A 23,047-nucleotide genomic window follows, 5' to 3' on the forward strand; every position below is an offset into this window, starting at 1 on the left:
AATAACTATTTTTAAATCTAATTATGTTTTTTATTTATATTTATACATTTTAAATAATATATTTATACTTATTATATAAATATATGTATTTTCTATATGAAATAATAAAACAAAATAATAATAAATAGTTTATAAAATTATAATTGTAAATACATATTTACAGTTATATTTTTTAAATCTAATTATATTTTTTATTTATATTTACACATTTTTAGAAAAATGTTATACATTTATTTTCAAAATATTTTTTTTCCATATATACTTACTTTTCTAGTTAAAGTATCTACTATTCCTTGGGGAGAAAAAAGATACATTTACTTAAAACACGTCATTTAAGATGTACAGTTAGTATAAAACTAGTATAGTTAGTGTAAATTTTCTTGTGAATCATATTTATGAGTGTATTTTTTGTTTACTTGTTTATACTTGTGTATACATGTCTTAACTGTACGTGTCATAAGTAAATTTATCTCGTTTCAAGAATTTTTAGGAAAACCCTGTTTAGAAAACGAATCCGTACATGAAATGCGTGATGTCTTCTGATTATATGTTAATAATTAGTGATCATTTATGAGGCTGATCCGGTGCGCTGCTCTCTGAAGCGCTTCAGGACGGTCCGGCGGCTCTGTTTGTGGGATTGAGCAGGTTGTGCGGCACATAAAGGGCGTCTTTGTGCGGGTCAGCGCTGTCACGGACACTGCCTGCGCTGCTTTATGTCGGCCCTGACAGAGGAGTGTTGTGTTAAATCAGAGCTCCTGGCCGCGCTGCCATTGGACAGAGACAGAGGAGGATGAAAGGGAAGATGGGACGTGTTCGGATCCAGCCAGCCGTCCCACTTTGGAGGAGGAGGATGCCAAGTGTTACAGCACTCGGACGCTCGGTGACGTTATGATCACCTGGTGCAGTTTCAGACTGAGCATTGTTTGTTGAATTAATTCAAAGTTTATGAGTATGTTTTGGCTTATGTGATCAACTTCGTCTCAGATGTTTCTCCGAAACCATTCAGGTCAATTGATGAGAAATCTTTGAGATCATATTGAGATCTGACATTTGACAGCACTTTTAAACATCTTATACCATTTTAAATACATTTAATTAAATATCTATATATTTAAATAGTTTGAGACATTACTGAGATCTGAAGCTCACGTGAGACTACTGAGGTCTTTTTTTCTCCAGAGATTGCTGGAGAAAAAAACAGCACCCGAGAAGCAGGAGAATAATTCAATTAATTACTGAAATTTTTATTATTATTATTATTATTATTATTAATAATATTAATATTATTATTATTATTTTTATTATTTTATATTATTTTGTTATATTTATTATTTTGAATTTAAAATACTAATAATAATATTTATTAAATATAAATATATTAAATATATTTATTATTAGTTTATTATTATAAATAAATTATATAATAAATAAATAAAGAATTTGTTTACAGTAATGTTATTGTAATAATTATATATTTATATTTAAAACATACAAAATTGAAGTAATTTTTAAAATAATAGTTTATATATTAATATTTTGTAAAGTTAAAATATCAATAATGAATACAAATTTAAATTTAATTTAGACATTCACTTTCTTTATATTTATTTAAAAGTATGTATTATTATTTTATTATTATAAATAAATTCTATAATATATACATATATAATTTGTTTACAGTAATGTTATTCTAATAAATTAATATATATTTAAAACACTTGTGAGAGGTATTTTTTTAAATAATATTTTATATATTAATAAATATTTGAAAAATATTTGTAACACACAAATATATATATATATATATATATATATATATATATATAACTATATTATAATTTTATTATAATTCTTTCTTCCCTCTCATTTTAATATAAATATTTAATATATTAATATTTTTTACATTTAAAATATCTATAATTAATACAAATTTACATTCAATTTAGACATTCTCTTGCTTTATATATATTTAAAATAATTCATTATTATTTTATTATCATAAATAAATTATATTATATATAGATATAATTTGTTTATAATTTTATTATAATAATGTAACTTATTTAAAGCATATACAAAATTAAGAGGTAATTTCTAAATAATGTTTTACATGTTAATAAATATTTATATTTAAAAAAAATACATATATATATATATATATATATATAATTTTTACATTTTTATTATTTATATTAATTAATTTTTACACTTAAATTTCAATAATGAATGCAAATGTATATATATTTTTGCATATATATATATATACAGAATGTATACAAATGAGAGGTAATTTTTTAATATTAATAAATATTTTTTAAAATATTTCTTGGGGTTTTAATACATACAATATATAAAATATGTGTGTGTGTTTAAAAAAAAAAGCCTAAAAAAGTCTACCTTTTGACATTGTTTACTTTTTGTCAAGTCCAGAAGTGCACATCAGTCGGTGAACATCTCCATTAAATCTCATTGTGCTTTAGTAAAATCATTTGAGACGTAACCGTGTGATTTCTGTTGGCTCCGTGAGCCTGTGGTGCTGTGGTTTGTGTCTACTGTGCTGAATGGAGTTGATGAGGGTGTTTTGTGCTCATCTTCTCCTCATAAGCGCTCTTTTCAAACAGAACAAACAGCGTGTTTATCTCTGCAGCGATTGTTTGCACGACATACGGGTCTGGATTCGGCGCTCCTCAGATCTCCTGATTGCGAGCGACGGCACATCGTCGTCTTGTAACCGTCTCCAGAAACACGGTGACGTCTCCTCGCTGACGTCCAGCGCTGTTTGTCATTATGAGATCCCCAATCCCGCGTGTGACGGATATTAATGCGGCGTGAGTTTACGTTTCTGCCGTTTCAGCGCTGATCTGGGATCTGGCTCGTCTTCAGACGTGTTGAGAGACGTGTTTCCATAATAAGGGCCGTTGAAGAGTTTCATCAAAAGCTCAAAGCCACGTCAGAGTCCGGTGTCGTTTCCTTTGAGTTTTAACGTCACGTGGTGCAGTTTTAGTTGAGGTCCTTCAGACGTCGGGATATTTGATCATCATCGGCTCTTTGTTGCGCCGGTGGCCGACGATAAGGAGATAAGGGTCGAGGAGATACGGGTCGATTCATCTCATCCGTCTGTTCATTCGAGTCCATTTCTTATGTTTTCTGTTAGTTGTGTTTACTAAAGCAACACTATTGTTATTGCTTATGTTTGGTGTTTTTTAAGAAAACCATAAAACCATAAAACAACAAACTAAAATATGAATAAATAATTTGAATTTCAATAAGAATAAACAATTTTTCAAATTTGTATAATTTAGCTTTAATTACTAAACTAACTAAAATTTAAACAAAATTATGAATAAAAAGTATATAGACAAAACATGACTAAAACTGACCAGAACGCAACAAAATTGCTAAAACTTTAGCTAGAATTGAAGTAAAACTGGAAAATATCAAGATAAAATCTATTAAATTAATTAAGTTAAATTAAATAAAACTTATTTTTGAAATTAAACTCTGAAATTATATTTCAGTTAATTTAAGGCAACATTTTTCATTTTCATTTAAAGTTGAAGTACTCAAATAAAACTTAATTGAACTTATTTAAAAAAAAAAACCTATATAGACATAAAAAAACCTAATAAAATGACAAAACACAGAACCAAATATATTGCAAAGAAACCCTAATTATTTTTTTTACTTCAAATTAACTGAAATAAAATAAAATATAAAAAACAACAAAATTACTCAAACTTATAATATAAATATGAACTATTTTGATATTAAATATTGACATATATTTATTTAATATATAATACAGTAAAATAAATATTTAAATAAATATGCAAATTAAATAAAATATGTTAAGCAAAATAAAATTATATTATAAATTAGTTAAATGAATATGAATAAACAACATTTCTCATTATTGTTTAATTTAACTTTAACTTTAATTTTAAATTAAATTAAATTAAATTAAACGTATTATATTTCAGCTAATTTCCGAGGCAAGATTTTTAATTTTTATTTAAAGTTGAAGTACTCAAATAACTCTTAATTTAACTTAATTTTTTAAAAAAACACCTATATAGACATAAAAAAACTAATAAAATGACAGAACACATAACCAAATATATTGCAAAGAAACCCTAAATATTTTTTTGCTTCAAATTAAATAAAATAAAATATAAAAAAACAACAAAATTACTCAAACTTATAATATAAATACTATTTTGATATTAAATATTGACATATATTTATTTAATATATAATATAGTAAAATAAATATTTAAATAAATATGTAAATTAAATAAAATATGTTAAACAAAAAAAAAATATTATAAATTAATTAAATGAATAAGAATAAACAACACTCTTAATTTAACTTAATTAAAAAGAAAAAGCTATATAGACATAAAAAAAAAACTAATAAAATGACAAAAAAAACCTAAAAAATAATGAATTAATAAAAACTGTATAGACGAATAAAGTACTAAAAATGACAAGAACACACAGCAAAATTACTAAAACGTATTTTGTTTTAGCTAATTTCCCAGGCAACATTTTTCATTTTCATTTTCAACTCAAATTAAATAAAAAAATATATATATATAGACATTTAAAAAAAAATTAAAAAATTAAAAAAAAAATATTTTTTTTTACTTCAAATGAATTGAAATAAAATAAAATATTAAACAAATATTTTATTTTAGCTAGTTGCCAAGACATTTTTCTTTTAGTTTAAGTTAGAACACTAAAATAACCAAATATTGATACAAATTCTATCATCTACATCAAGAAAAACGAATAAAATGGCAAAACAACAAAATTACTCAAACGTATAAATATTATAACTATTTTGATATGAAGTATTGACATATATTTAGTTTATATATATAATAAATTTAAATAATAAATGATGCATATTTAAATAAATATGTAAATAAGTAAATATTTCAAAAAGAAATAAATAAAACGTGTTAAGCAAAAAAAAGAAATATTATAAATTAAAAAATATATTTACATATATATATATAGTTTTTATATCCGGATATGAAGTTCAGTTAAAAGCATAAAAACATTTTCACTTGTTTAAACAAAATAAAGGTTAACTGAATTAAAATGAAATATTTTTAAAAAATTATGTTTTGTTTCTACTACTTGCAAAGGCAAAATTTCTTGTTTTTAAAACTATACTAAACTTTATATAGTAAAAACTATATAAAAACATTTTTAAAAGTAAACTAAATTTAGTAAAAACTTTACTTTTAAAATTTAAATTTAAATTTAAACTTAAAACTTTTAAATCTGGATTATTTAAATAAAAACTTTACATTTAAAATTTGAAGTTACATTTCTTTTGAAGGTTTTTTTTTTAAATATAAAATGAAATCTAGTGAAACTCAGACCCATTAGAGTAAGTATGAATGATTGCAAATGATCCAAATGTTGATCTTCACCTGATGGATGATAAAACCCGACTGAAGAGCGTCCAGATCAGTCAGACTTTGTGATGAAAGCCGACAGACGGCCGCAGGTGAAGCTCAGCGAGACGTTGCATCAGTCTTTTGAAGTTTGCACAGAAATGTCTGGATCTTCAGCATCATCTCCAGTGTTTCTCTCCGTCTAGTGATGGATTGTGGTTAATTACTAGTCTGCGGCTTTTCAGACGTAACCTGGTACAGAGGAGCGTCTGCTGATGCTGCTGAGGTCAGATCGTAACGACTCAAGAATGTTAATGAATCACTCGTCTCTCTGCAGACGTACAGTAAACCACCACTTCTGTGAAACCTTTGTGAAGTCTATTTATTTATGCTAAATATATTTTCAAATGTGTTATAAATATTTTTATTCTATTTACACATTAAATTTTTTGCTAAATGTTTTTATATTTATATAATTATTTTATTTTTGCTAAATATCTGATATAAAATATTATTTAAATGTTTATTTTATTTATTATATTTATAATATTTTGCTTAACATATTTTATTTATTTAGAGATTTATTATTATTTTATTAATTTTGTTTAAATATTTGAAACTTTATTGTAAATATTTATTTTATTTATAAATGTAGTTTTTATAAATGTATTTTATTTTTGCTAAATATGAAATATTATTTAAATATTTATTTGATTAATTAATTTATATTTATTTTGCGTAACATATTCTATTTATTCATTTAAATATTTATTTAAATATTTATTATGTATTATTTTATTTATATTATTTTATTTTTTCTAAATATATTTTTAGATTTAAAAACATATTGATATGAAATATTTGATATTTATTTGATTAATTAATTTATTTTTTTGCGTAACATATTTTATTTATTCATTTACATATTTATTTAAATATTAATTATTTATTGTTTAATTTATATTATTTTAGTTTTCCTAAATCTGTATTTTTGATTTAAAAACATATTAATAATATATTCATTTGCCCAAATATTTGGAACTTTATTTTGAACATTTATTTTTATTATGAATTAATTTTTTTATACATTTATTTTTGCTAAATATTTGATATAAAATATTATTTAAATATTTATTTGATTTATTCATTTATAATGTTTTTTGCTTAACATATATAATTTATTCATTTACATAGTTATTGAAATATTTATTATTTATTGTTTTATTTATATTATTCTATTTTCCCTAAATATATTTTTAGATTTAAAAACATGTTAATAATATATTCATTTGCCAAAGTTTTTTTGAATATTTATTTTATTTATACATTTATTGTTTTTTATAGATTAATTTTATTTTTGCAAAATATTGGATATAAAATGTTATTGAAATATTTATTAGATTTATTCATGTATAATAATTTTTGCTTAACGTATTTTATGTATTTATTTAAACATTTATTTTTATTGTTATTTACATTATTTTATTTTAAATTAAAAAGCATATGAATAATATATTCATTTGCCAAAATATTTGAAACTTTATTTTGAATATTTATTTTATTTATTAATTTATTTTTATTTTAGCTAAATATTTGATATAAAATATTATTTAAATATTTATTTTATGTATTAATTTATAATTTTTTTATATTTATAACATATTTTATTTATTTATTTACATATCTATTTAAAGATTTATAATTTATTATTTTATTTATTTTGTTTTATGTTTTTTCTAAATACAGCTTTATTTTAAAAAAATATATAAAGAGTTTATTCATTTGGCAAAATATTTGAAACTTTATTTTGAATATTTATTTTATTTATAAATTTGATTTTTGCTAAATATTAAAAAATAATAATTTTAACTCTTAATTTTGGTGTATTAAGTTATACATTTTATATATTCATTTTGTTAAATATATTTTTAAATATTTGAAATATTTAAATCTTTATTTAAATCTTTATTTTTAATTTATTAATGTATGTATTAATTCAGTTCATAATTTAAATTTTTCATTTATATTTTCATTAATATTTTCATTCTTATTCTAAAATAGTTTTTTTTTTTTTGCACTAAGTCTACATATCTACAGTATGAGCTACAGTTCAGGCAATGTGTTATATTACTGTCCTGTTGACTTTAACTGGAGCTCAGGTCTCACATAAACCCTCTTTCTCATGATTTATTGGTTTGCATCAGTGTTTAGATGAGCAGCAAACATGCAGGTTTGTGTTAAAGATCAGCAAACGGCATCAGGACTGACCCACTGCTGTCAAAGACTGCTTTACACTAGTTTGTGTGTGTGTGTGTGTGTGTGTGTGTGTGATTGTGTGCTTTCGTCCGATCTGTGTGAATAAACACACACACAGATGGCCTCATAAAGTCTTGCGTCTCAAACTCTCTCATTTTCATTTGCTGGAGTTTGTTCAGAGGTCTCTCATCATGGTGATGATGATGATGATGATGATGATGCCTGAACCGACCTCAAATTGGACTTTAAAACCAGCATAATCCAGGAAACAGTTTCTCTGAACGTTACTGAAAGACCTGACTTGAGTTTGTGAGAGAGCGCTTCAGTTCTCTGGGTCAAAACCAACATGACTTTTGAGATTTTACCCCAAATCTCACTGGGATCATACTGTGCACACATATTTATATATATAAATATATATATACTTGAGTTGAAGTTCAAGTAACAAAAATGTGTTTTATGCTAAATATATTATAGTTTTAATAAATATTTTGAATTAGTTTTTAATTTGATATTTTTCTGTTTTTTTAATTGTAGTTAAAGTTTTAGTAATATTACTGTTTTTGTTTTTAATATCAGTTTTAGGTTTGTTTAATGTCTATGTAGTTTTTATTTCAGTCTTAGTTTTGTTATACTTTTTAATATTGTATTTCATTTCAATTAAAGTTCATTTTTTAAGCAGCAAAAATGTCTTATGCCAAATACATTAGCTTTTTTTATTATATTTTATTATTTGATATATATTATTTAATGTAGTTTTTTAATATTTAAATTTTTTTGTTTTCTATTTTCACCTTTTTTGTTACTTTTTTTGTCATTTTTCTGTTGGTGTAATTAAATTTTATTATTATTATTGAATTTTTTTATAATTCATTATTAATTAATTAATTAATTAATTATTATTATTATTATTATATTGTAATATTTATAATATAATTAAACTTAAATGCAAATTTTATATTTTATATATGTAACTAATACATTTAGAAATAAAACAACATTAATATATTATTATTATTTATAATATATTGTAATATTTATACAACTATAATGCAACTGAAATATGTTTGTTTTATAAATGTGAGTAATATTATTAGAAATAAAACAACATTGATAATAATAGCAATAAAATATATAAAAATAATAGTAATAATAATGAACATTTGTTAATAATTTGATAATTTGTTTTGCATTTTCACCTTTTTTAGTAATTTTTCTGGGTTTTTTGTCATGTTTATTAGTTAAAAATATATATAGTTTTTATTATTATTATTTTGTATAATTTATTATTATTATGATTATTATTATTATTATTAATAGTATATTGTAATATTTATAATATAATGTTTTATGTTATATATTTTATATAATATATTTTATAATATATTTATATAATAATAAACATTAATAATAATAATTATATAATTATTTATAATATATAATGCATACAATTATAATATGTTTTTGTTTTTTTATAAATGTGAGTAATATTTTAGAAATAAAATAACATTGATAATAATTGCAATAAAACATATAATAATAATAATAATAATAATAATGAACATTTCTTAATAATTTGATATTTTGACCTTTTTTTTGTTAAATTCTTAGTAATTTTTCTTTTCATTTTTATTAGTTTTTTCAAAAAATGTGTATAGTTTTTATTATTATTATAACTTTTTTTATAATTTATTATTATTATTATTATTATTATTATTATTATTATTATTAGTATATGGTAATATTTATAATATAATGTTTTAAAATAAATTTTATATTTTATATATGTAACTAATATATTTATATAATAAAAAACATTAATAATAATATTCATTTTTATTGTTATTATTTATAATATATTGTACTGATTATACAAAATTATAATGCAACTAAAATATTTTTATATTTTATAAATGTGAATAATGTTATTATAAATGAAACAACGATAATTGCAGGAACATATAATAGTTATAATAATAATAATAATAATAATAATAATAATGAAAATGTAATAATTTTATCAGATTTTTTTTTTTCCATTTTCACCTTTTTTGTTACATTTTTAGTAAATGTTCTGTTTCTGTCATTTTTATTAGTTTTTTTTTAATTATATAGTTTTTATTATTGTATTTTGTTTTTATAATTCATTATTATATTTTTTTTTTTTTATTTTATTTAGTTTATTTAGCATATTTTAGTACATGAAGTTCAAGTAAATGAAAATGAGGAATGCTGCCTGGGAAACTAGTTACAGTAAATTAAATTTAAAGTTTTTTCTTATTTCAAGTTTATTTAATTTAATTTAAATGAAACTTGTGTGTCAATTGTTTTTTTGTAAACGTTGCTCCTGAACTCCTTTATCTTCAGCTGATTCATTGATTGATTGATTGAGAGGAAGTGGACTGTGCTGGTCTGATGGCACAGGAAGTGGCTCTGACGGGCTTCGGTCCAAACGCCTGCTGAGCTCTTTCTCTCTTCCTCTCTCAGTGTCTCTGTTTTCCTCGGCCGTACACACGTTTGTCAATTGAGTGAAGTCTTTTGTTTGGCAGCACAAACACAAACCCAGAGATCAGATTGAACACTGGATGTTGTGTTATAGTGTGGCGTTATAATAAAATACCCGCGCCAGCACTGCACCGTTAGATCATGCTGCAGGATTTTCTGCGAGCGTTTCACCTGGATGTTGATCTGCGGTGCGTCAGACGTGGCTTTATTCCAGCCGTTAACGTAACCCCACATGTGGCCGTATATCAGCCGCTTCACATCCGGCTGCTGCCTTATCCTCAAAAAACACACATCACGTCTCATTCTGCAGGACAGAAACACTCCTTAAGGCTTTCATGAAAATCATTGATGCTTGATGTTTGTCTAAAACACTTAATTTGAAGTGGAAACATTGCCAGAGTTTCATTAATAATAATAATAATAACAATAATAATAATAACTAGATAAAAAAGTTGGTCAAGACAAACTTTAAGTTGGCTTGAGAAAGCCGGACCAGAAAGTTTGAAAAAGTTTGAAAAGTTTAAGAAGTTTTAAAAAGTTTTAAGTTTGGATGGTTTTCAGTGGTTTTCAGAAATAGTTTAAAGTTTAAAGTAGTTTGTTTGAATGCAGTCTGTCAGATAGATATATAGATAATTAACATGTTGTTAGTATATATCTAACATTATTAACAAGTTACTAGCATGTTGCTAGTCTGTTTCTAGCATGTTACTAGCTTGTTGCTAGCATGATTAGCAAGTTGTTAACATGTTTTAGCATAATTAGCAAGTTGTTAGCATGTTCCTAGCATGTTCCTAGCATGATTAGCAAGTTGTTAGCATGTTCCTAGCATGATTAGCAGGTTGCTAGCATGTTTCTAACATGATTAGCAAGTTGTTAACATGTTGCTAGCATGTTTCTAGCATGACTACCAGGTTGCTAACATGTTTCTATTATGATTAGCAAGTTGTTAGCATGTTTCTAGCATGATCAGCGAGATGCTAGCATGTTGCTAACATGATTAGCAGGTTGCTAGCAGGTTGCTGGCGTGATTAACATGTTGCTAGCATGATTAGCAAGTTACTAGCATGTTGCTATCATGTTTCTGTCATGTTTAACAAGTTGCTAGCATGTTTCTAGCATGATTAGCAGGTTGCTAACATGTTTCTAGTATGATTAGCAAGTTGTTAGCATGTTCCTAGCATGATTAGCAGGTTGCTAGCATGTTTCTAGCATGATTAGCAAGTTGTTAACATGTTCCTAGCATGATTAGCAGGTTGTTAGCATGTTTCAAGCATGATTAGCAAGTTGTTAGCATGTTTCTAGCATGATTAGCAAGTTGTTAGCATGTTCCTAGCATGATTAGCAGGTTGCTAGCATGTTTCTAGCATGATTAGCAAGTTGTTAACATGTTCCTAGCATGATTAGCAGGTTGTTAGCATGTTTCAAGCATGATTAGCAAGTTGTTAGCATGTTTCTAGCATGATTAGCAAGTTGTTAGCATGTTCCTAGTATGATTAGCAGGTTGCTTGCATGTTTCTAACATGATTAGCAAGTTGTTAGCATGTTCCTGGCATGATTAGCAAGTTGTTAGCATGTTTCTAGCATGATTAGCAAGTTGTTAGCATGTTCCTAGCATGATTAGCAAGTTGTTAGCATGTTTCTAGCATGATTAGCAAGTTGTTAGCATGTTCCTAGCATGATTAGCAGGTTGCTAGCATGTTTCTAACATGATTAGCAAGTTGTTAACATGTTGCTAGCATGTTTCTAGCATGACTACCAGGTTGCTAGCATGTTTCTATTATGATTAGCAAGTTGCTAGCATGTTTCTAGCATGATCAGCGAGATGCTAGCATGTTGCTAACATGATTAGCAGGTTGCTAGCATGTTGCTGGCGTGATTAACATGTTGCTAGCATGATTGCTATCATGTTTCTGTCATGTTTAACAAGTTGCTAGCATGTTTCTAGCATGATTAGCAGGCTGCTAACATGTTTCTAGTATGATTAGCAAGTTGTTAACATGTTCTTAGCATGATTAGGAGGTTGCTAGCATGTTTCTAGCATGATCAGCGAGATGCTAGCATGTTGCTAACATGATTAGCAGGTTGCTAGCATGTTGCTGGCGTGATTAACATGTTGCTAGCATGATTAGCAAGTTACTAGCATGTTGCTATCATGTTTCTGTCATGTTTAACAAGTTGCTAGCATGTTTCTAGCATGATTAGCAGGTTGCTAACATGTTTCAAGCATAATTATCAAGTTGCTAGCATGTTCCTAGCATTATTACCAGGTTGCTAACATGTTTCTAGTATGATTAGCAAGTTGTTAACATGTTCTTAGCATGATTAGGAGGTTGCTAGCATGTTTCTAGCATGATTAGCAAGTTGCTAGCATTTTTCTAGTATGATTAGGAGGTTGCTAGCATGTTTCTAGCATGATTAGCAAGATGCTAGCATGTTGCTAGCATGTTTTTAACCTGATTAGCAAGTTGTTAGCATGTTATTAGCATCATTAGCAAGTTACTATAAAATTAACATCTAAAGTTAACATAAAAATGAACTATTATTGTTATTATTATTGCTGTTATTAATATATTAGTCAAATTTGACAGTGATTTAAATGTACTTTTATTAAGTAATTTTTGGCTCATGGAGATCTGTTTGTGTTCCCGCAGATGATCCCGATCCCGATCACATCAGTCTCCACAGCAACAGAACTCTGGAAGAGGAAGTGACGTCGATACAGGAAACGATGCGCGAGCGCGCGGCTCTCAGAAACGGCTCTCGTTCCCGCAGGAAGCGCTTCCTGTCGTACCCGCGCTTCGTGGAGCTGATGGTGACGGCCGACGTGAAAATGGTGCGCCATCACGGACGCAACCTGGAGCACTACATCCTCACAATCATGTCAGTAGTAAGTAAACGATCCTTTCATTCACTTCTCTCTCATACGCGTCACACGTGAATTATGATTTTTGAGTTTGTGACTCTGCTGTTGCTCCGTTTGAAGCGCATTGAATGGTTTTCGGTACTTTATCAATAATTGATTCCATCCCTCGTGCGTGTGATAGTCATTTACTCTCTAATAGGCTTGGCTGGACTTTTACCCACAAGGCCGTGCTTTGTTGTGAAGCATCATGGGTGTGTTGACCACCCGCGCGGCTCCACTCCATATATTTTGGGTTTGGGCTTTGAATCCAGATTGAAATGAGTCAAAACAACAGATGGACAATATTTGCACATAATGATGCTTCAAAAATATCATCATAACGATGCTTTCATATGTGATATTATTACCATATTTGGTATTTTGGAGGAGAACGTGGTGCTTTATTGAGAGTGAGAGACTAAACGTTCACGCTAAAGCTTTGGGCCAAATTCACTTCACTGAAGTTTTATTTTTTTTTTCCTAATTAAACATCTGCATGTCATGTCAGATCATGTGACAATCTTTTTTATCTAACATTTTTTCTACTTTTTGGCTTATTATTTGATCTGATTGCCAGTAATTTTAATTTTTTGTTTCTTTTGTTTTTTATTAATTTTATTAATTTTGTTATTTTTTTATTTTTTGCCTAATTAAACATCTTCATGTCAGATTTTGTGACAACCTTTTTTAACTAATATTTTTTCTTCTTTTTGGCTTATTATTTGATATGATTGCCAGTAATTTTTACTTTTTACTTTTTTTATCTTTTAACTTTTTTATCTCTTTTTTTGTTATTACATTTTATTTATTTATTTATTTATTTTTGGCCTAATTAGACATCTGCATGTCATGTAGATCTTGTGATAACTTTTTTTTAAATAATATTTTTTCTACTTTTTGGCTTATTAATTGATCTGATTGCCAGTCATTACTTTTTTAAAAACTGTTTTTATCTCTTTTTTTATTTTTTGGCCTAATTAAATGTCTGCACGTCATGTAGATGATGTGATAGCCTTTTTTAACAAATATTGTTTCTTCTTTTTAGCTTATTATTTGATTTGATTGCCAGTCATTTTTACAATTGTTTTCATGTTTTTGTCTTTTTTTTATTATTATTATTAATTTTATTTATTACTTTTTTTCCCTAATTAAACATCTGCATGTCATGTAGATCATGTGACAGACTTTTTTAACTAATATTTTTCCAACTTTTTGGCTTATTATTTGATCTGATTGCCAGTCATTTTTAGTTTATTTTTATGTTTTTGTCTCTTTTTTTTTTAGTATTTTTATTTCTTTTCTTCTTTGCCTAATTAAACATCTTTTTGTCATGTAGATGATGTGACAACCTTTTTTTTAACAAATATTTTTTTCTACTTTTTGGCTTATTATTTGATCTGATTGCCTTTTTTATGTTTTTATCTCTTTTTTCTTTTTTTTAATTAATTATATTTATTTATTTTTGGCCTAATTAAACAACTTCATGTGACAACCTTTTCTACTAATATTTTGTCTGCTTTTTGAATCATTATTTGATCTGATTGCCAGTCATTTTTACTATTTTTTATTTTATGTTTTTGACTTTTTTTTATTATTATTAATTTTATTTCTTTTTTTGGCCTAATTAAACATCTGCATGTCATGTAGATCATGTGACAAACTTTTTTAACTAATATTTTTTTTTAACTTTTTGGCTTATTATTTGATCTGATTGCCAGTAATGTTTTTTTATTTTTAGTATTTTTATTTATTTTCTTTTTTAGCCTCATTAAACATCTTTTTGTCACGTAGATGATGTGACAACATTTTTAAATAATTTTTTTCTACTTCCTGACCTTTTTAATACGTTTATATAGTTTTTATTCATTTTATTTTAATTTTATTTTTATTTATTTTAGCACTTCAATTTAAACTATAATAAGCAATAATTACAAATGTTGCTTTGGCAGCTACCTGAAATAAAATATTTTTAACTTTTAATTTTATTAATTTATTTCAATTTTATTTTTAGTTATTTTAGTACTTCAAGTTAAACTAAGCAGTAATTACACATGTTGCTTTGGCAGCTAGTTGAAATAAAATATTTTTTAACATTTTAGTTAAAAAAATATATATGATAGATTTATGGTTAGTTTTAGTCAACGATAATATCATACAGGTCACCATTACCTGGTCTGATCATGTGATCTGATTGGGTTTCCGTGTGCTGATGATGCCATATTATTGTGGGCGTGTCCTCCCAGCCAATCAGAAGACTCCATTAGTGTTTAATTTACAGTCAAGAGGTTTTTGTCTGTAATGCAGGCGTCTGTCTGAGGTTTTCCCTTTGGCTTCTTCTAAACTCAGTGTTTATGGTCAACTAATGACTTCCTGTTGGACGGGCTTCAGGATGGCCTCGTTAGATCATATGACAGGATTTTGCTCTGGATCTTCTTCCTAAAAACCTGCTTTTTATAAACTGGTTCAGAAAATCCAAAGCAGGACAGTCGGTTGACTTTTGATCAGGACGAGCCAGAAACATTGCCATGCTGACTTTTTCTGTGGCTGAAAAGATAATCAACACTTTTTTTTTTATGCTATATAAAATAACATTTATTATTATTATCACTATGGGTATTTTTGACTGAACGTTCTGTTCTCTGTGCTTTCAGGTGGCTGCGATCTACAGAGACCCCAGTGTAGGAAACCTCATCAACATCATGATTGTCAAACTCATCGTTATACATAACGAACAGGTACAGCAGAAAAACAAGAATGACAGATGACGTCTCTTTAAAAGTCAACTGAAATGTCAAGCAGCTCCGCCCCCTTTTTAAAATAGCCAGTAGCGTTTCATTTATATCTGCTCGGGTCAGAGCCATCAAGCTCAGTAAATTCATTTTACAGCTTATGACAGCCACAGTCTAATAGATAACCTCCTAGATTCAATATAAAACTCTTACTAAAACAAAATAGCAGCTTTAACGTCTACGTATAGTGTAGGGGGCGGGACTTTACGGATTCTAGAGAGCATTTGATTGGACAGAAAGTTTGATGAGAAGCTGAAGTGCATTGTCATCAAAATCGTTGATTCATATTGGCGGAAGTGAGAGACTGTTTTTTTGAATGCTAATACCTTGTAAATGCATATTTTGTCATCATTTTGGACCACAAGCGTTTATACACTGACTAAAATTATAAACGCAACACTTTTGTTTTTGCCCCCATTTTTCATGAGCTGAACTCAAAGATCTAAGACTTTTTCTATGTACACAAAAGGCCTATTTCTCTCAAATATTGTTCACAAATCTGTGTAAATCTGTGTTAGTGAGCCGAGATAATCCATCCACCTCACAGGTGTGGCATATCAAGATGCTGATTAGACAGCATGATTATTGCACAGGTGTGCCTTAGGATGGCCACAATACTTAGGCTGGACACAATAAAAGGCCACTCTAAAATGTGCAGTTTTATCACACAGCACAATGCCACAGATGTCACAAGTTTTGAGGGAGCGTGCAATTGGCATGCTGACTGCAGGAATGTCCACCAGAGCTGTTGCCCGTGAATTGAATGTTCATTTCTCTACCATAAGCCGTCTCCAAAGGCGTTTCAGAGAATTTGGCAGTACATCCAACCGGCCTCACAATAACCACACCAGCCCAGGACCTTCACATCCAGCATCTTCACCTCCAAGATCTGAGCCAGACACCCGGACAGCTGCTGCAACAATTGGTTTGCACAATCAAAGAATTTCTGCACAAACTGTCAGAAACCGTCTCAGGGAAGCTCATCTGCATGCTCGTCGTCCTCATCAGGGTCTCAACCTGACTGCAGTTCGTCGTCGTAACTGACTTGAGTGGGCAAATGCTCACATTCAATGACGTCTGGCACTGGAGAGGTTTTCGCTTCACTGTTTTCACTGTACAGGGCAGATGGTAGACAGCGTGTATGGTGTCGTGTGGGTGAGCGGTTTGTTGATGTCAACGTTGTGGATCGAGTGGCCCATGGTGGCAGTGGGGTTATGGTATGGGCAGGTGTATGTTATGGACAACGAACACAGGTGCATTTTATTGATGGCATTTTGAATGCACAGAGATTCCGTGACGAGATCCTGACGCCCATTGTTGTGCCATTCATCCACGACCATCACAGTTCTCTTCATCTTTACTAGTTATAGCACAAAATAAGCAGGAATGAACATCAGAAGGTATCTTCTTTCACCTGTGAAAAGATGTCAATACACATTATTTTTCAAGTTCAAGTCCACTGAATTTAATCTACTCTCCTGTCTGGTTTGTTTGTCGGACAAAACGGCGTATTTGGCATTATGATTGGTCAGATCGCCTGTGAGTCAAGCTTTTGGCGAAGGGTCATTTGAGCAGCCAAGGTTGGGCAAAGTATAGAAATAACTGGGGCTAAAAAATGTTTGCAGTTAATGTCATGTGCTGCAATTTTCACACATATCTCTTTAAATAGATTTTTAATGATATAAGGCTTTTGTGTCATTTGGAGCGACCACTCATCATGTGGTGTGACCAATAAAATAATAATTTTAATAATTAAATTAATTAAACCAATTAATAATTAATAATTAAATTAATTAATTAATCATTTCTGAGGTTGAAATATGAACCACTGCTACAGCATCTTTATGGGATTGTTTTTGTGCCAATAAGAATGAACGTAACTTTATAAAACTTAACGTAACTTTCCAAGAAACGATCAAAAATATGCCACTGCAAAAGAAGAAAAACACAATGAAAATGAAAAAATGAACTCAGTCGCACGAATTTAACATGCTCTTCAAATATGCTTCATTCTTTGTTAATGATTTTCAAAGAATCGTTTTCGCGAATCATGGATTCTGAATGCGTTGCCACAGCTTTCGCTTTGCAAATTTTCGTTTGCTGTTTTGGCACAAACCTCTCGTGGGGGCGGGCTTAACAGCGATCTACTCTGATTGGCTAATGAGCTTTTGATGGACAGTTGCTCTCTGACCTGGAAGCACAGACGGTGACGTCAGTGGCGCGCATATTGGAAAGTTGTTGCGGTGTGCAATACGTCGTGCTTTGTTTATAGAAACTATCAGAACTGTTGCACACTGTACATGAATAAAACTTTTATCGATGTTATTGATTAACGTTACTTTAGCAACACGAACTTACTTCAAGCTGCCCTGAGGGACAAGCTGAGGTGGAAGATGATGCCGCTCCGTGTCTCTCCTGGGAGCTCATCTTTAGAAACTAAGAGACGACCGTAGGTGAAATACTAATAACATTAATACTTAATATAAACAAAGCACGACGTATTGCACATCGCAACAACTTTCCAATATGCGTGCCACTGACGTCACCGTCCGTGCTTCCAGGTCAGAGAGCAACTGTCCATCAAAAGCTCATTAGCCAATCAGAGTAGATCGCTGTTAAGCCCGCCCCCACGAGAGGTTTGTGCCAAAACAGCAAACGAAAATTTGCGAAGCGTAAGCGAAAGCTGTGGCAACGCATTCAGAATCCATGATTCGCGAAAATGATTCTTTGAAAATCATTAACAAAGAATGAAGCATATTTGAAGAGCATGTTAAATTTGTGCGACTGAGTTCATTTTTTCATTTTCATTGCGTTTTTCTTCTTTTGCAGTGGCATATTTTTGATCGTTTCTTGGAAAGTTACGTTAAGTTTTACAAAGTTACGTTCATTCTTATTGGCACAAAAATAATCCCATACATCTTTAAGTAAATGGTATTTTTAAAACATTTTTATCAGTTTAATACAATTTACGGGAAAAATAAGTCTGCTAACTACATCTGAGAAGGCAACTCATTTTTAAGGCTATGGCCAATTCACTGAGATGAAAAAACACTAAACTCATTTAATTTTAATGTTTAATATGAATTTGTGTGTACACAACATTCTTAACATTTAAACAGTTACAACAGATATTATTTTTTTTGCATTTTAAAATTGGCCTATTGAAAGTCCTTATACATCAATGACCCATATATATATGTGTGTATATATATATATATATATATATATATATATATATGTATATATGTATACCCATATATATATGTATGTATATATATATATATATATATATATATATATATGTGTGTGTGTATGTGTGTGTGTATATATATATATATATATATATATAATCCTTATTTAAATGGCCTGCCAACATTTTTACAAAATAACATTTAAAATGCAAATTAACTGTATTTATTTTTGTTTTAATTGAACACTTTTAAACAATTAAACAATTTTGTGTGCTTATTGTACTTTTTTTTTTCTTCTTTTTATGACTTATTATAATTATCAAAAAGTTTTTGTTATTTGAAATAAAATAAATGTTAACTGAAATAAGGTATTAAAAAGTTAATTTTATTTCAGATAGTTTTCAAGGCAACATTTCTAATTTTCATTTAGTTTAACTTGATGCACAAAAATAACTAAAATTAAAATTGAATAATTTTAAAAATGAATAAATATTTTAGACATTTAAAAACTGCCAAAATAAAATGTCAAAACACACAGTGTAATCACTAAAACTTTAGTTAGTTTACTTAGTTTAACTTGAAAGCAGAGAATATAAAAATAAAGTCTAATCTAAAATATTAGCAAAAACTACAATAGTATCTTAATGCTAAAATAACACTGCTCATTATTTTTTTTACACAAACTTTGTTTGAAAATGCTAATTTTTTTTTGTTTAATATACAGGTTTTTAAAAATAGTTTTTCTCCTTTTTGAGTATTTTGACTTCTCATCAAACTACCAAAAAGTACAAATGTTTTTTTCTTGAGGATTTTTTTCTTGCTCTTTTATATTCAGTCATTTAAAATCGTTTTTTTCCCTTTTTGACTCATTATTTTGACGAACTTCCAAAAAATATACACAAAAACTTAGTTAAAAAAGCAAAATAACAGTTTTTCCTTGCAGAATTAAATGAAAATGATCTCAGTGACATCACTGAACCAAATGATGACTTGTAACCCATTTGTTTTGAAACTTTAGTGTAATAATGCATTACGTGTCCTGAGGCACGAAAGAGCAACATTCCTCTATAACTCTTTGTTTTGTATATTAAAGTGTGTGTTTTCCTCAGGAAGGGCCGAACGTAAACTTCTACGCCACTGCGACGCTTCATAACTTCTGCATGTGGCAGCAGAGCCACAACGTTTTGGACGACAGCCACCCGGGTCATCATGACACTGCGCTGCTTATAACCAGGTGACCTGAACTTGACCTTTGACCTCATGACCTCTGTCTTCTAAAGTCTGATTTTGCTTGAGTACATTGAGTTTGAGCATAAACACTATTATGGGATGTGTGTGTGTGTGTGTGTGTTTCTCAGGGAGGACATCTGTCGAGCAAAAGACAAGTGTGACACGTTAGGTAAGATTTCTGCACATTTTCTCTTGATATGTCAAAATTATGAGAATAAAGTCAAAAATTACGAGAATTCTTGCATTGTTATTTTTTCTTCTTTTTGACACATTATTTGATCAAATTGCCAGAGGTTTTACCAATAAATAGTTTTAAAAATACAAAATAACTATTTCTTTTCTTTTTTTGTTTTTTACGTTCTGAATACAGCATCAGTGTAGTCTTGTAGGTGTTTTTAAACTATTTTAGCTTTTTTATTATTATTATTTTTTAGTTTTAACATAAAATTTGTTTGAACTAACATAAAATTTGTTATTTTGGAATATGTTTTATATTTGGTTATTAATTTTATTTATTTATTTTTTTTCAGTAACTTGGCTCAAACTGCCAAAAACTGCAGTTTTTGACTCTTTATTTGATCAAACTACCAAAGTATGATTTTTTTTTTCCACAAAAATTGTTTGTAAATGTGAAATATCTATTTATATGACTATGACTTTTTTTCTGTCATTAATCAGTCAATTATTTAGCCATTTGAATATATTTTTCTCATTTTTTATGGAGGGCCAAATTACTCAAAATTAAATAACTAAATAAATGTTGAAATATATAAATAAATCATTAAATGCATAATTTCATTATTGAAAGCATAAATAAATGTATAAATATTTACTTATTTAAATATGTTTTTATTTACATATTTATTTAAATATTTATTTATTTTAATAAATACATTTAAATAAATAATTAAATAAAAATATATTATATATATATATATATATATATATATATATATTTATGCTTTCAATAATTAAATTATGCATTTAACGATTTATTTATATATTTCAACACTTATTTAATTTTGAGTAATTTGACGCTCCATCATTTTTGACCCATTGTTTGATTAAACTGCCAAAACGTTCTTTTTGTTTGTTTTTGAAAAAGGTTTGAAAATGTTAAATATCTACATATTTGACTTTCTATTAATCAATTAATCAGTCATCTTAAAATTTTTGACTCATTTTGACTCATTATTTGATCAGACTGCCAAAGTGTGATTTATTTTTAATGTATAATAATTATTATTATTGTTTTCACAAACAATTCTTTGCAAATGTGTAATATCTATTTATTTTACTTTTTACTTTCTAAATTTATCAGCCATTTTTAATATTTTTCTTCTCATTTTTGACTCATTATTTGATTATACTGCCAAAATGTTTTTTGTTTGTTTTTTAATTTAGAAAAAAAGGTTTGTAAATGTGGAATATCTACTCATTTGACTTTTTAAAAAAACTTAATTAATCAGTCATTTTAATTTTTTTTCTCCTTTTTGACTCATTATTTGATCAGACCACCAAAGTATGATTTATTTTTAATGTATTTATTATTATTATTATTTTCACAAACAATTCTTTCCAAATGTGAATATATATTTATTTGACCTTTTTTCTTTCATTAATCAGTCAAATATTCAGTCATTTTAATATTTTTTCTTCATTTTTGATTCATTATTTGATTATACTGCCAAAATGTTTTTTGTTTGTTTTTTAATTCACAAAAAAAGTTTTTTTAAATGTGGAATATCTACTCATTTGACTTTTGTTTATCAATTAATCAGTCATCTTAATAGTTTTTTTCTCCTTTTTGATGTATGATTTATTATTAATGTATTATCATTATTATCAGTAATAATAATATTTTTTTACAAACAGTTGTTTGTAAATGTGAAATATCTATTTGACTTTTTTCTTTCTGAATTATTAATCAGTCATTTTATTTATTTATTTATTTATTTTTTTTCATTTTTGACTCTTATTTGATTATACAGCCAAAATGTTTTTTTTATTATTTATTTATTTATTTATTCATTTATTTACAATTGTTTGTAAATGTGAAATCTATTTATTTTTTATTTTTTATTTCTAAATTAATGAGTATTTTAATTTTTTTTTCTCATTTTTGACTTTTTGTTTGTTTGGTTGTTTAATTTACAAAAAAAAAAAATTTGAAAGCGTAAAATATCTACTCATTTGACTTTTTTCTTTAGCAATAAATTTTTTCTCTCCTTTCTTGCTATTTTTTTCTTTAACAAAAAATGCCTTGTAAATGTCAAATATCTATTTTTTATTATTATTCTTTCTTTCTAAATTAATCATATTTTTTTTCTCCTTTTTGACTCATTATTTGATCACATTGCCAGAGGTTTTACACAAAATTGTTTTAAAAATACAAAATAACTGTTTATTTTCTTTTTTTTCTGAATAAAACATCAACGTAGTCTATTAGGTCACGATACAATAATAGTTATTGCTGCATACAAGGTCAATTACATTTGGTTCATGTTTTCAATATTCAGTTTTTAAAATATTTTTCAACCCATTTGTTTCTCTTTTTGCACAATTTTTACATGAAATTTGTTTAAATCAACATAAAATTAACTATTTTTGTATATATATTTTTGTATTTGTACTGTGTATTTAGTTTTTTGTTTTTTGGTTCATTATTTTGACAAAAAAGAAGTACAAAAAATGCTTTAAAATGCAAAATAACATTTTATCTTACAGAATTAAATACTGTGTAGTCATGTAGATCATGTGAGAGCA

At 27.3% G+C, this 23,047-nt stretch overlaps 1 protein-coding gene across 1 annotated transcript in view; it reads left to right on the top strand.

Moving 5' to 3' along the window:
* LOC127156714 (A disintegrin and metalloproteinase with thrombospondin motifs 20) overlaps positions 1 to 23,047 on the top strand; it is a 163,979-nt gene that overhangs the window by 23,903 nt on the left and 117,029 nt on the right. The window contains exons 4-7 of the mRNA XM_051099736.1: positions 12,821 to 13,056; positions 15,723 to 15,806; positions 20,161 to 20,285; positions 20,410 to 20,450. Of these exons, the coding sequence (XP_050955693.1) occupies positions 12,821 to 13,056; positions 15,723 to 15,806; positions 20,161 to 20,285; positions 20,410 to 20,450 (486 nt within the window). The remainder of the gene's footprint in view (positions 1 to 12,820; positions 13,057 to 15,722; positions 15,807 to 20,160; positions 20,286 to 20,409; positions 20,451 to 23,047) is intronic.

The sequence above is a fragment of the Labeo rohita genome, chromosome 25 (genome assembly GCF_022985175.1).
Source record: "Labeo rohita strain BAU-BD-2019 chromosome 25, IGBB_LRoh.1.0, whole genome shotgun sequence".
Classification (NCBI taxonomy): domain Eukaryota; kingdom Metazoa; phylum Chordata; class Actinopteri; order Cypriniformes; family Cyprinidae; genus Labeo; species Labeo rohita.